The sequence below is a fragment of the Trifolium pratense genome, linkage group LG2, assembly GCF_020283565.1.
Source record: "Trifolium pratense cultivar HEN17-A07 linkage group LG2, ARS_RC_1.1, whole genome shotgun sequence".
NCBI lineage: Eukaryota > Viridiplantae > Streptophyta > Magnoliopsida > Fabales > Fabaceae > Trifolium > Trifolium pratense.
The window spans coordinates 28,066,748-28,081,555 of record NC_060060.1 but is presented as its reverse complement, the minus strand read 5'-3'; the positions used below and the strand labels follow the sequence as shown (position 1 = coordinate 28,081,555).

The 14,808-nt window shown below is 31.0% G+C and overlaps 2 protein-coding genes across 2 annotated transcripts; both read right to left on the bottom strand.

The window, feature by feature from the left end:
- Nucleotides 1-1,382: 1,382 nt before the first annotated feature.
- On the bottom strand, nt 1,383-3,129 carry LOC123909659 (60S ribosomal protein L8-3-like). The gene is made up of 2 exons (XM_045960534.1): nt 2,585-3,129; nt 1,383-1,860 (listed from the first exon to the last, which is right to left on the bottom strand). Exons 1-2 carry the CDS (start codon nt 3,022-3,024, stop codon nt 1,521-1,523), a joined length of 780 nt encoding a protein of 259 aa, XP_045816490.1. The 5' UTR covers nt 3,025-3,129; the 3' UTR covers nt 1,383-1,520.
- A 5,199-nt stretch (nt 3,130-8,328) lies between these two features.
- LOC123904496 lies at nt 8,329-12,076 on the bottom strand. Its single transcript, XM_045954155.1, has 2 exons — nt 11,472-12,076; nt 8,329-8,500 (listed from the first exon to the last, which is right to left on the bottom strand). Exons 1-2 carry the CDS (start codon nt 12,074-12,076, stop codon nt 8,329-8,331), a joined length of 777 nt encoding a protein of 258 aa, XP_045810111.1.
- Nucleotides 12,077-14,808: the final 2,732 nt, after the last annotated feature.

Here is a 14,808-nt window from a genome sequence, read left to right as displayed (position 1 = left end):
TGGAAAGAACAGTAGTTCTAAAAGCTTCTTTGGTTGGGAGAAAAGAGAGAATATGACATAGTATCTCGTCGGAGAAGTCATCTATACTCTCTACCGACGGGGAAATCGTTGATAGGTGGCAATAGTATATCGTCTGGGGAATCGTTGATCGTTGCAGACTGTGACTGGATCAATATTTTACTTGGATCAATATTTTCTTTCCTCTTACTAATTTTGTTTTTCCTCATACTGTGCACAAGTAGACGATTAAAGATGAGTGATGATATCAACTCGATGAGGCAATTGACAATGGTTGAAATTGGTGTGCGATGGTGTGAAGAGGGAGCTAAAAACCCTATTCCCCTGCTGCTGTCTCTGCATTAACTATAACAGCCCTTGGATATATTGAACGGTTTTAGATGAAAAGAGTATTAAGAAAGAAATAAAGAAAAAAAAAACTCCGCCTTATTCTCAAATTTGTTTTGCCGGTTTTAGATGAAGTTCCTAAGAAAAAACTTCAAAACTGAACAAAAACCTTAGCAACCTTCATTGAACTTAACTTGGGATGCAAAAACAATACAATATGTGGTGCACACACATACGAATCTGCAATTCACAATTAGTAAACAAAACTTGTTTGGGGATTGTACTCTTCGATAAGCATTAGGAGCTTGAAGCTTCAATGGATTTAAGGTCCAAATTGACAGTTGACACTATTCCTACCATATTTCATCCTTGTGTAAGTCATCTGTTCCAATTTCCAAATTTTGTTACTAACTAGTCAGTAATATACAACAATCCGGGGCTTGTTCTTCACAGTTCAAGAGACGGAATCTTCTGCAGGTTACCACCTTACCGACGACATTAATGTTACAGGCCAATTTAAATTTTAAACAGTCAATTGCTCCTTGACGAGCTAGAGTAATATTCAGATAAAGAAGAAAAGTGACAATGAAACCTAATCATTCTTCATCGTCTATTGTCTCAATATCACACGGTTTAACAACCAGAGTTATCTTTTTATGATTCTAGAGACAATAGCAGTGATTATCACCACAACCTCTGTTCAAAGAGGTGTACGAAAGATGCAACCATTACTTGTTCACAAGAAACGCCGACAAAATAAGATTGCATCTGATGCAGTCGCGTCAACATTTGGATGATACTATAGAAAATTGTTGCTAAATAGCATAGTGTAGTATATAATAGATAATGGAGTTTTATCCCTATATAAGCCAATTAAATGGCAAATAGTTCTTTCTCACTGCACGACATCAATTCTCAGAAGTTCTTCACTCAAAAATGCAATCTAAATAAAGTTCCATATAAATCAAGTTGTAAAAAATATTTTAGCCATTCCAAACAAATGATAAATCAGAAAGCACAGAAACAACACAAGGATATAGATGCAACCCATTTAAATAAAATGATGTCTAACAAAAGCTCAATAAATTTTTGGGGAAATGGTTCACAAAAACAGTTCAACAAGAAACAAAACTGGAAACCAAGCAATAACCTATAACTCTGACAATCTAAGCTTCTTATTTATCGGCTTTAGCAGCACTTGCAGCAGCTTGACCCCTAAGACGACCAGTCCTCTTGGCAGCAATGAGACCAACCTTCTGTCCAGGAGGAGCATCACGTCTGACGGTACTTGCATGACCAATATGCTGGTGATTACCTCCTCCATGGGGATGCTCAACAGGATTCATAGCAACACCACGAACCTTAGGCCAGCAGTTTCTCTTCACCCTAAACTTGTGATAGGCATTACCAGCCTTCAAAAGTGGCTTCTCAGTTCTACCACCACCAGCAACTTGCCCAATCATTGCCCTACAGTCACTTGGTACAATCTTTTTTGCACCAGAAGGAAGCTTGATCCTGTAACAAGCCCAATTCAACATTACCAGTCAAGTTCAATCATATACAACAGTATAATAATGAAACAAAATAAAATAAAAAATGTAACATTGATGATTTCATTTCCTCAACATAAAATTAGTCAAAATCCCTCTATATATTTCCCTTCAATTTAATCATCAAGAAACATTACTATTCAATTATACACAACTAAATAACGAAACAAAATCCTAAAAAATGTAGTAACAAATATGATCTCATTTCCTCAAAAATCCCAATACATATTTCCCTTCAATTCAGTCATCAAAACAAATACTTTTGAGAACTCACTTGAGCTACAATTTTTTTCAAAGAGATACATTTAAATACAAAATCATGCATTTATCAAATCAGATTGTATGCTGTACCAAAATCAAATCAAGCCTTTTCTGCATTGAGAACTAACAGTTCACAGTTCAAGATGCACAAACTAAGTTTAAAACTCAAATTACAAACATGAAATTATTAATTTTGCTACTGCAGGCAATAAATTTCACCTTTATCTCCTAAAATTAAACAGATAACACATATTTAGATAACTAATCTAATTTATAGAACAATATAAATAAGAACCTATATATAAATTAAAACAAATCTAATTAAACAATGTAACAATAACAAACAATATCAATCATTTCCACTAGTATAACATAACATGAATATTTCCAAATCTCATAAACCCTAAATAGAGAAAGAAAAAAAATACCTAGAGGTATCATTATCAGGGTTATGACTGATAACAATAGCATAATCACCAGAAGCTCTAGCAAAAACACCACGGTCACCAACATGACCTTCAACATTACAAATCACAGCTCCTTCTGGAATAGATCTAAGAGGAAGAACATTACCAACAACAAGAGTAGCTTTTTTACCGCAGTAAATGAATTGACCGGTATATAAACCTTCAGCAGCAACAAAAAGCTCATTCTGTTTCTTGTAACGGAAAGGATGACGGAAAGTAACCTTGGCAAGTGGAGCACCGCGACCTGGATCGTGAATAACGTCGGTAACAACTCCTTTTAGGTAACCGTTACGTTCGCCGAAGTCGAGACTACGGAAACGTGCTGGTCCTTTGCGGTGGTGGGTGTGGGATTTGAAAACGGAACCGGCACCCTTACGTTGAGCACGGATAACACGTCCCATTTTTTAGTTGCGGCGGGGAACGGTGAAGAGAATGAGGGAAAACGGCGAGTGTGTAGGTTTGGTTTTGCGATTGGAAATAGGGTTAGTATTATTATGTACGAGTGGATCTTGTATGGGCCGGGTCATAGTGTTCTCTTTAACATGGACTCAAAACTTAGAACAGTACTACTTTTCTTTTTTCTTTCTCTTTTTTTCTTTCTAAAATCGATTTTCATTTTGTTTGGATTAATATTTTTTAGTTTACGTAAAATAAATTATGCAAATAAATAAGTTTTTATGACACCGTATATAAAATAAGAATGGATAGTTATACTAGAGACACTTAGGAGGCAGAAAACACATATCAGAAAATCATGTTTCCATGAGTAAGAAATTATGCCTATAATATCTAAATCATTTCTTCATTTCTCTAGTGCACGAGAGTATTTGAAGAAACTTTATTCTGTAAAATATCATTGATTGATATGCTTAATATGTATGTGCAATCCATGTCAAGGTTTCCAAAGTATCCTGAAGGGGATTCGCCGATTAACCCTTTTGCATCCAGTTTATGGTGGGGGCGAATCGAACCTAAAGTTTAGTGTGATACACACGCTTTGGAATTATGTGCACCATCATCATGTCGTTCATCATCTTCTTCTAGTTCGAGTATTTGCAGCAGTCCCCCAACAAATGTTCTAACAAGCAGGGACGGACTGAAGGGGGGGCAAGCAGGGGCTTCAACCCCCCCTCCCACATGCATATAGTTGCTAATGACACCTTTTAAATAAATTATTGTGATTTTATTTAATAATTTTGAGTTAAATATATTTTTAGTCTTTATAAAATTATGAGTTTTTAAGTTTTGTCCTTCAAAAAATTTACTTTTAGTCCATATTTGTATTTTATAGGAACTATTTTGAGGACTAAAAGTATCAATTTTTTGTAAGAATATTTCAAAATGGAGACTATTCTTACCAAACTGCAATATTTTAAAGGATATTTTAAGTTAAAATTTAATAGGACTAAACATAAAAACTCGTTATTTTATAAGGATAAAAAATATATTTAACTCTATTATTTATTGTTAAAAAAAATTCGGCCCCCCGTGTGATTGATTTCTAGATCCGTCCCTGCTAACAAGACAAACAAGAAATAAGTTGCATAACTCTTTTTGAATGGCAAAATCAATCTTTTTAAAATATCATTCCATAAGTACTAAAATAATGATGACATTGTTATTAATGAAAAAAAGAAGACATCTTTTTTATCAGACTACAATTAAAATTTTACACTTTTTAACATGAATAAGTGGATGTACTAGGTTTTGGACTTCGATCCCTACATATTACATATAATATTCCTATCAACTGAGTTATGCTCATATTTACGTAGCCACAAAAACACTATTTTACATAGCCACGAAAACTAAATGTATCATGGTAAATTCTAATATGTACCACTTCGTCAAGTGGTCTATGATGGACCAGTCACGAATAAAATTATAACGAATACGAATTTTACAAAATTCACCGTTGGATTGAAAGTTTAGATCATATAGATCATCCATAAAAATTTTAGAAAAATTGAAAATCATTTGATATGTTATTGAGACACATCAAGATTAACGGTTTATTAAATGACGTAAATCTTGATGGGTCTCAACAACATATCAAATGATTTTAAAAAAAAAATAAAAAATTTATAGATAATTTATACGATATAAACTTTCAATCCAATAACGTATTTTGTAAAATTCATATTCGGTAAATTATTTGTTCACGGTGGACCACTTGTGAAGGTGGTCCACAGTAACATTAGCCATATATCATACTAATCAAACACAAGAATATAGTGGGGGAATGCAGCTGCCCCCAATTGCATAGCCTTAGATCCGTGCCATTAGAAGGCATATATGAACTCATTGCATATTACATGTAGGAACCATTGTGTGAAATGTAGTTATCAAATGATTTAATTGTATTTTTGGCCTTATATCTCCCTCATTTGTGACATTATATATCCATCGTAACTTTTGTATAAAATTGAAAACTAAAAACACCAAAACATATAAAAAGTTTGAAATCCTAATTAGGAATTTTATTTACTCTCATATGTACAATCTCATATGTACAAGTGATCTTTTTGGCTTCTTTTTTTATTTTATCTTTTATTTTAAAGAAAAGCCATGTTTACCATGAGAGTAGAATTTCAGGCCAAAAAGAAAAATGATGAATTTAATATGCCTTGGATAACTTATTATATTTATATAGACCACATAAACTAAAAATAGAAACTGTCATATTATAATATGATGATTTTCTAAGCGTTCGTATCAAACTATATTTTGGACCATTCTAGTTGTTGCCTAACAAATAATTAACTTTTGTAAGTTGTTGACAAAGATTCAAAGGATAATCCAGGATAATTATTATCTTAGCTATTTATAATCAATCATATAGATAACTAGATCACGACAATAATTTTGTTTCTTGAATGTTCTCATTCCTTTCCATTAGATTTAAGTGCATTTTTTATTTGGATTCATTCCATAAAAATATTCTAATATAGAAACTACAAAGGAGTAGTATATCTATTGAGGATTTGTTTATATGATTAGTGATTAGAACCATTATTAGACCACAAATGAGAGACATAAACACCAAATTATTAGTTCCACTAGTTCTTATTGGTTCCACTAATATGCTTTTGGAAAAATGAGTTGCTATCATTTTAATTTATCAACACAAAATCACGTAAGTTGTGTATGACATTGATTTTGTTATACTCACTCACGAGTCACGATCAAATTATTAGTCTAAGCATACTATATGTTTTGGGCTCAGGCTAGGGTGAGAGGGCTTATCATATCTCTCACCGTGACCAACTCATAAAGGTTAGAGTAGTGATATTTGTACATCAATTTTTGGGACAATAAATTGGGACAACATTTTTTCCTTCTAGTTTTGTGGCAAAACCAATAAAGAGAAAGAAAGTAGGAGAGAGAGTAAAAATATAATGAGAGTATGAAAGAGAAAGTTGTTTAAAAGTTGTTCAAAATTTGTTGTACAAATATCATTTCTCTAAAGGTTATTAGATTATGAATGTCTATAGATCTTATTGTGAGCTGACTATATCATAATTTTTTCCTTTTGTCTTTTTTCTCCCTCATCAACATTCTGAAGAGCTTAAATCAAAAACTATTGGCAGCATCACATCAAAATTATATCTAATTTTGGAATACATTGAAGATAATTATAGATCTAAAATTCGTGTGCTTCTTATATATAGTTCATGGAGAGGCTGGGGCTCAGAATTTCGTGCTTCAATTGGTTGATAGTGCTATAAATGAAGATCTTAAAGGGTGAAAATAATAGTGACATGCCCAGCAGAGCATAGTTCCATGTGCTATCGGCTATCCAAGAAACTCTATCTCTTGTTTAGTAATTGTTGGTTGGCAATTAGACGAGGTTGTTGGACTTGGATTGCTTCGCCTAGCTGTCTAGACTAGTGTGTATCAGTGACGGAACTAGGATTTTTTTTGTTGGTGTGGCCAAAATTTATTGAAATGTTATGTTATTTTTACTCTTACTTTTTATTATAAACAAAAATTTATTTAATAAATATTTTTAGTTTTTAAAAGGGAACAAAGAGAAAAATATCATTAACTCTACTTTGGTTTTTTAAAATAACTAAAATTTTGGGACAAAAATAAAAAACTAAAAAAATAAAAAAAATTAGAGATAGAGGAAATATTAAAAGTTTAGTATTCTTTTCACTATATTTAACATTAAACTTATGCAAGTGGAAATTTACAACACTAAATAATTGTACTTCTCTTTTTACTTGATTAGATTTTTTTTTTACTAAACATGTGATATTTTATGAACATTGATAATATATAACTATTATAGGGCCTCAAAATTTTTATTTTGAGTACATACGATATTTTATAGAGGAAATATTAAAAGTTTAGTATTCTTTTCACTATATTTAATATTAAACTTATGCTAGTGGAAATTTACAAAACTAAATAATTGTACTTCTCTTTGTGAATATATATGGAAGTATCGGATTCTTTCTTTGACCCAAAGAGGTTCATGCATTATGACAGTTTAGCCATGGAATCGAAGGGGACTATAGTCATCATATATATGGATGCAAAACTTTGCACATGTTATATTGGCAGGCAAAAAGGGAGCTTGGAAAAGGTTGTATTCAAATAAAACATTATTCGAATCTAAGAAACCTCAAATTTCGTAAAAAGATATGTTTTATAGGGGAACTGTCAAGGCTAATGTTACGGTGGATCACCTTCATAAGTGGTTCATCATGAACAAATGATCTACCGAATATCAGTGGCGGCTCAGCTCAAAATTTTGAGGTCCTATAATATTACTTATATATTATTTATACCTATAAAATATCAGATGTATATTAATTGATTAAATTTTAGGCCCTAAACTAATAGTTATATATTATTAATGTTCATATAATATCATATGAGTATCAATAGATTAGTTATCTATACTCATAAATATAGTTTTAGTCCATTTATTTTAATTTTTGTGGAGTGGTGTTGTTTTGGTTTCGGTAGCTGTTTTGGTTTCAATAGCCTTGAGATGATATGTTAGCAAATAGTATTTTTAGTTAAAAATTACCTAATAGAATCGATGTTTATATTCTACCACTACTAGAAATAAGATATTTTGCATCAACTTTTTCTCAGCAACATTCAAATTGTTGACAAAAACGACTAAGGGTCTGTTTGGTAAAAATAAGCTATAAGCTAGCTGATAGCTGATAAGCTAGCTGATAGCTGAAAAGCTAGCTTATAGCTGATAGCTGAAAAGCTAGCTTATTGAAATTAAAGTGTTTGGTAAAATTAGCTTTTAAAGTGGTTATTAAATATAAAATTACATAATTGATAGTGGGTAGTTTTTTTTTTAAAGTGGGTAATTATTAAATTAAAGGGTAAAAATGGAATAAAGTGTAAAAAGCTATAAGCTATAAGCTCAAACGCTACTTGAAATAGCATCTGAAAAAAAGCTATAAGCTAGTATAAAAAGCTTGTTACCAAACACCTAGTTTTTTTTTTTAGGCAAAAGGAAGGTAGACGGAAACCCTCTACACAACCCAAATATATTAAACATAAAATTAAAAAGATTACAAAAAACCAAAGCAAACATAAATCCATTAGACACTATCCAGTGAACTCGCATACGGACGCGAAACCAAATAGCAAAAAAAGTGATACGTGTGAGCATTTGCTTAGGTATGAAACAACGAATGAACCGAGATCGCCAACACAGACAAGTTCACGTACTACAACCCTCTATGACAAAACACAACAGGTAAAAATGACCTTTCGAGCCAACAGTCGTTGTCAAATCGAAGAAGAGCCGCGGATAAAAAAGCGGCAAAGCCGAGACCAACACGGCAGAACCGACATTGGCAAGAACCACCATCATTTAGAATCAGATCCAAATCAGAAGATCTAGATTTTTCACACAGAACCAGAAACAATATGGAACTATCTTCCACCAAGGATGCAGCGAAATAGCATAAACCAAATTCGTGGAACCAAACCCAGAAACTAGAGATCGCAGCAACACTGATGAAAAGGCAACTATGAAACCCAAACCTTGAACATTGCAGTTGACCAACGCAAAAACACGTATAAATAGTACCAAAGAAGGTGGTGATGCGACGCCATAGGCTCGATTGTACCACAGGACGATGCGGCTACATCGTGACAAAACGATTTTGGATGAAGGGGGAGGATGGCGACGGATTTAGTTTTTGGAAGAGGGAAGTCAGAGAATGCGTTTTTAGAAAGAGAAAGCGTCAAAAGAAAGAAGTTAAATGTTCATTGTTGGGAAAAATGACTTATCCCAACATCAATTATTGTCGCTGGAAATAATATATGTCAAAGCCTCTTCACCTTATCAAAATATTTTATTATTATTGTTTAACAATGACAAATCTTCATAAAACATAAGATTAAAAATTGTATTTGTATCATTTATTTAAAGAGTACTCTTATGAATTCTTTTAATATTTTATTTATAAAAATTATTTATTTAAAAAGCTAAACATTTTAATTCTCAATATATCGACTCTCAATATTTTTATAAAATTTACTATTTAAAATAATTAAAAATTATTCGAAAAACACATGTTAACAACACTCTTAATTTAAACCCTCTTATAATCTACTAATTCATATATATAGTTCGGTTTGAGTCAAAAGTGGTGGCCATGGATGATTCCTCCGAACTAATTTGAAACAAAATTAAGGTGTTGCTTTAATTTTTGTTTTATGGTGATTATTATAACTTTTTGATAAAAAAACTACAAAAGGTATAGTCAAAAGTAGTTAGGCAGGTTAAAAATAGCACGGCAGATCCCTATGCAAGTAAAAGACAATTATTTCTCTTGTAAGTAGTCTTTAGTAAATCAAGGTATTATTGCTTTATAGTAAAATAGTAAAAAGTATTTGGGGGACATGGAACATGGTTCAACATTGAAGCATTATTCTCATTCCTGAATCTTAATGCATTTAAGAACTGATACCAACTATATAAGAGATATGTTATTCAAACACAAATTTGAGACACAAAATTGACATATATTTTTTATTTCACTCACAAAGTACACAAAACGATGAATGTAAAAAATATTAAAAAAATATAAAATATATATTTTTTGTATTTTTGTCAAATAAATGTATTTACCTAACATTTTCCATTATACAAACTCACTAGCCACTAGAGCATTTTCAATGGAAATTTCATAGAGGTTTCTTAGCAGTAATCTATCATTTTAGCGAGTCACATGCGATTTTAGATTTCATAAATTGGGTAAATGATCATTTACCCCCTGCAAAATAAGGAAATTTTCATTTACCCCCTTGCACATATTTTTTTTCTGTTTACCCCCCTGCAAAAAATAGATTCTCTCATTTCGCCCCCTGGGTGTACAGTAGGACAAGTGACTGTGCAAATTTGCTGACGTGGCTGGTACACATGGAAAAAAATCATTTATATTTATTTTTAAAATCCACGTCAGATAATTTTTTTTTCAAAAAAAAAAAAAAAAAAATTCATACAAAATTTAAAAAACGAATTTTGTTTTTTTTTTCTTTCAAAATTTTAAAAAAATTTTCCTAGAAATAACTTTTTTTTTTTCGTACAAAATTATTGACTTTTTTTTTTCCTAAAATAAAATAAAAAACGAATTTTCTTATTTTACTCCAAAAATAAAGATTTATTTTCAAATCTTTTTGAATTAAAAAAAAAAACAGAATCTTCGCCGTAATCGTTTGCTTCCACCGTCATGATTGTATTTGTCGTCGTCTTCTTCAATCGCCGAAATCATCTTCTACTTCATTATTGTCTTCTGCTTCTTTATATTTTTCTAGTTTTAAGGCAAATGGTTTTGATAGAAGGGGAAAACACCAATAAAACTTGTTTTTCTATTTTATATTTTTTTTTTAAATCTTTTTCTATTTTTTTTAATTCAAAAAGAATAACAAAAAATAAAGTTTTGTTTTTAAAAAATAAAGATTATGTTTTTTTTAATTCAAAAAGTTTGAAAATAAATCTTTAAAATTTTTATTTCGGAGTAAATCTTTATTTTGGGAGAAAAATAAGAAAATTCATTTTTTTTTATTTTGGGAGGAAATTTTTTTTTTGTTGGAAATTTTTTTAAAATCATTTGTATGAAAAAAAAATTAATTTTTTTTGTAGGAATTTTTTTAAAAAATTTTGGGGAAAAAAAACAGAATTTTTTTTATTTTGTAGGAAATTTTTTTTTTTTAAAAAAAAATATTATCTGACGTGGAATTTAAAAAATAAATAAAAATGATTTTTTCCACATGTACAAGCCACGTCAACAGGTTTGCATAGTCACTTGTCCTGCTGTACACCTAGGGGGCGAAATGAGGGAATCTATTTTTTGCAAGGGGGTAAACAGAAAAAAAATCTGTGCAGGGGGGTAAACGAAAATTTGCTTATTTTGCAGGGGGGCAAATGATCATTTACCCTCATAAATTTAATAAGAGAATTTTATTAAAGGAATCTTTTATATATTTATCTTTTGATAAATAATAGAAAAGAGAATTATCACCAAAGTTATTATTTTATCCTTTATTTTTTTTTTTGAACAAGCCAAAATGAGATATATATATATATATATATATATATATATATATATATATATATATATATATATATATAAATAGTCTATTAGCACAAGACGTGCCAAAAAGACTAAACAAGGTTACAACTGAAGTCCAAAAAACAGGAACCAAAAGAAACTAAACAAGGCCCAAGCAGAGCAAAGGACTAGACCACCACCTATGGCAGTTCAAAGCTAAAGTACAACTCGTCACTTTCAACCACCTATAAGAAAACGTCTTGATCTTGTCCAACATATGATGTATTGTGTTTGTTGAGCCCTTGAACAAGCGATGATTTCTTTCAGTCCACACAACCCAAACACAAGCAAGCCATATGAGCTGCATAAAAGAACGGCGTGCTCGAGAACCACCTGCTGAGTCTGTAAACCGAACAAAATGATCTGAAAGAGTCTGAGCAGTCACCACAGAAGAGCCAATCCAGGAGCTGACAAGAGACCAAAGGGGGCCAAAGAAGCTGCAAGAGAGGAACAAGTGCTGAGCCGACTCAACCTCTCCGCAACCAGAAGTACAAAGGTGAGCCTCCGTAGATAAAATCCCTCGAGTAACCAGGTTTGCTTTGGTAGGTAACCTGTCCCGTAATAGTCGCCAGGCACAAATGGAAACCTTCAAAGGAACCTGACGATGCCATATAAGACCTGACGCAGCATCCAAAGTAACGACATCCTGAGTCGTCAGAAGCTGATAAGCACTACGAACCGTGTAACCATCTTCCAGGTCAGCCCGCCACTGCCACCTATCTGAAATATGATCCTGCAAGGAGATGGTAAGAAGAAAAGCCTGACACTCCCCCAACATCTCCTCCTCCCACGCCCTCAACTGACGCCGCCACTCCCACGCCTCCCCTCCTGCCCCCCACCCACGCATAAACATCTCAGCCACTGTAGCCGATTTGTTTTCTGCCAGGTCAAACAGCCGCCCGTATCGGTCCCGCAACGAAGTACCATCCACCCAGGGGTCAGTCCAGAAAAAAGTATCTGAACCATCCCCCACCTGTCTCAGAACATACTCTCTAAACCACCCTCTCCCTACCTCACCCTTATCCTTTATTACTAATATATTAAAATCGATTACTATCAAAGTTATTAATTTATTTTTATTAGTACTTTTGATCATGTTGCAAGTTTTACATCCTTCATTGTAATTTCACTAAAAAATTTTAAAAAAAATATATGAAAAAATATAAGATAAATACAAAAAAATGATATACTTAAAAATAGAAACAAAACATATTATATAGATTGAAACAAAACAAAACAAACTATACTCATAAAAATAGCAACAAAACAGATTAGTACGATCAACTCAATAATCTATTACAAGAAAAAAGAGAACAAAATAGTCAATAAAAAAATTGTAGAAAAAATAAGATGAATATGCGTAAAATTAGGAATATAGAAATATAAACATAAACAATATTTTTCATAAAAAAAATAAATAGATAATATACTATTAACTATTAATTATTAATAATACTATAATAATAATACAATAAAGTTAATTACTATCAAGTTTACTAAATTATCCTAAATATTTCTAATCAAATTTCTTAATTTTTTATTAAAAAATATACACGAGACAATTGTATGTGACGGATACATAAAAAATTGGATAATTTATCATTGATAATTATAGTCAAATTTATTTATTTATTTAAATAAGTTTTACAAAAAATAGCACAATAGTTTCACTTATATTTTAACAATATTATATAACAAATTTTCAAACATTTTATTCTAAATAACTTTTTTACCATAATATAATGACAAACTTAAATATCGAATATTCGTATGGGTCTTTTTTTGTTTTGTTTTGGCTACAATGGCTTTAAACTAGGATAACATTAAAATATTAACTTTATGTATTTGAAAGTGAATAAATAAGTGAAAATATTAAATATTGAAGAGATGGAAGCTATCTTGTTGCCTATTTACTTTTTAGTCCACTCAAATTATTTCTATATATCCTCCCAAAAGAAAAATAACTTTTGTTTTCATAACACAATTATATGCTTTTTAAATTAATTTCTCTTAAGAGATAATTAGATGACACTATACCCATCTTATTATTTTTAAGTTAATTTATTTTATAAATTGACAACTTCAAGAGTCCAACTAACAACATATTAGAAGGTGAAGATTGTGTTGGGTCACAAAGTAGCGGACACCGAGAGATCATTCATTCTAGGCTCAGAACAAAAATATAAATGAATTGGACACTACATTGAACTTTGATATAGTATTTTTAGTAAAAGTACCATACATTTTAAAAATATATGAAAATACATATAAAACAAAATTTGGATAATTTAGTTTATTTTGTCGTCATTGGTTACGTTATGTTATAAAATTTGATTATACATTTCCTCATGAAAATTATAGTATTAGAGATATACTCTTATGAAAGATACAAGGTTTTTGGTTAACTTAAAATGAACAGGATCATAAATTTAGGTGAACTCAGCAGCGGACCTAGGGGTGGGCTGAGGTGGGCCATGGCCCACCCCCACCCCAAAAAATAATTTTTTTTTATATGTAGGGTATTAATTTAAATGTATTATTAATGATTTTAAGTCGTCCGGTATATATATATATGTACAAATATTAATGTAAATATTAATTTAGAGTATATTATTGATGATTATAAGTAATTCGGTACACATATTAGTTCAAGTATTAGTGTAAATGTTAGTTCATAATTAATTAAATTTATAATAATAGATAAAATTAGCAGTTGAACTAGCATATATAAATATGAAATGACATAAAAATATATGTTTAATTAATATTAAATTTTTCAAGTCCCATATTTTCACATTTGTTGCAATTTTAGTCCTATCTCAATATTTTTTTTATTACTTTTTTGCTGTAAAATTAGCGAATTTTAATGGGAAAAAATTGTGAATTTTGGTCTCAAATTTGATATTTCATCTTTAGATTCAATGTTGGAGACAATAAATCACGTTTATAGCCAAAAATCACAATTTTTAGAGTAAAAATATAGTTTGTTGGTACCAAAATTGTAACATGTGAAAATAGAGGAGCAAAAAATTCAATTTGAAAATAGATTGACTATTTTTCGGCCCACCCATGATATTTTTTCTGGTTCCGCCACTGAGGTGAACCAAACTACCTTAACTAATTAAGATATTTTGTGAGAGTGAGACGGTGGACTTTTAAGGTCATTTTTGGAATCAAATATTTGTCCGTGTTATGAACGAATCAAAAAAAGTCAAATAATCTGACTAGACTAAGGTATAATTTCTCTGATTCTACCAAAAAGAAAGAAATTAATAATTGTAACAAAGAGAAGAGTTTTGATGTAAAGAATGACAAAGGAATTTTATTTTATTAATAATCTGACTAGACTAAGGTATTATCAACTACTAGTATACTTTTTTCTTAGTATGTGACTGTGTTCTTATGTGTAAAATTTCCCACTCGTTCCCTTGAGAGTCCTTCGTATTTTTCTTTTCTTGTCGGCATATAGACGTTATTTCAAGAAAATTAATAGAAGGATCAGTGGGAAAATGATGGGATTCATTGATGGCTTAGTGTGGGGGACCAGAAAAGGAAACAAAGTATTTAGAGGGGCACGTGTGTCCA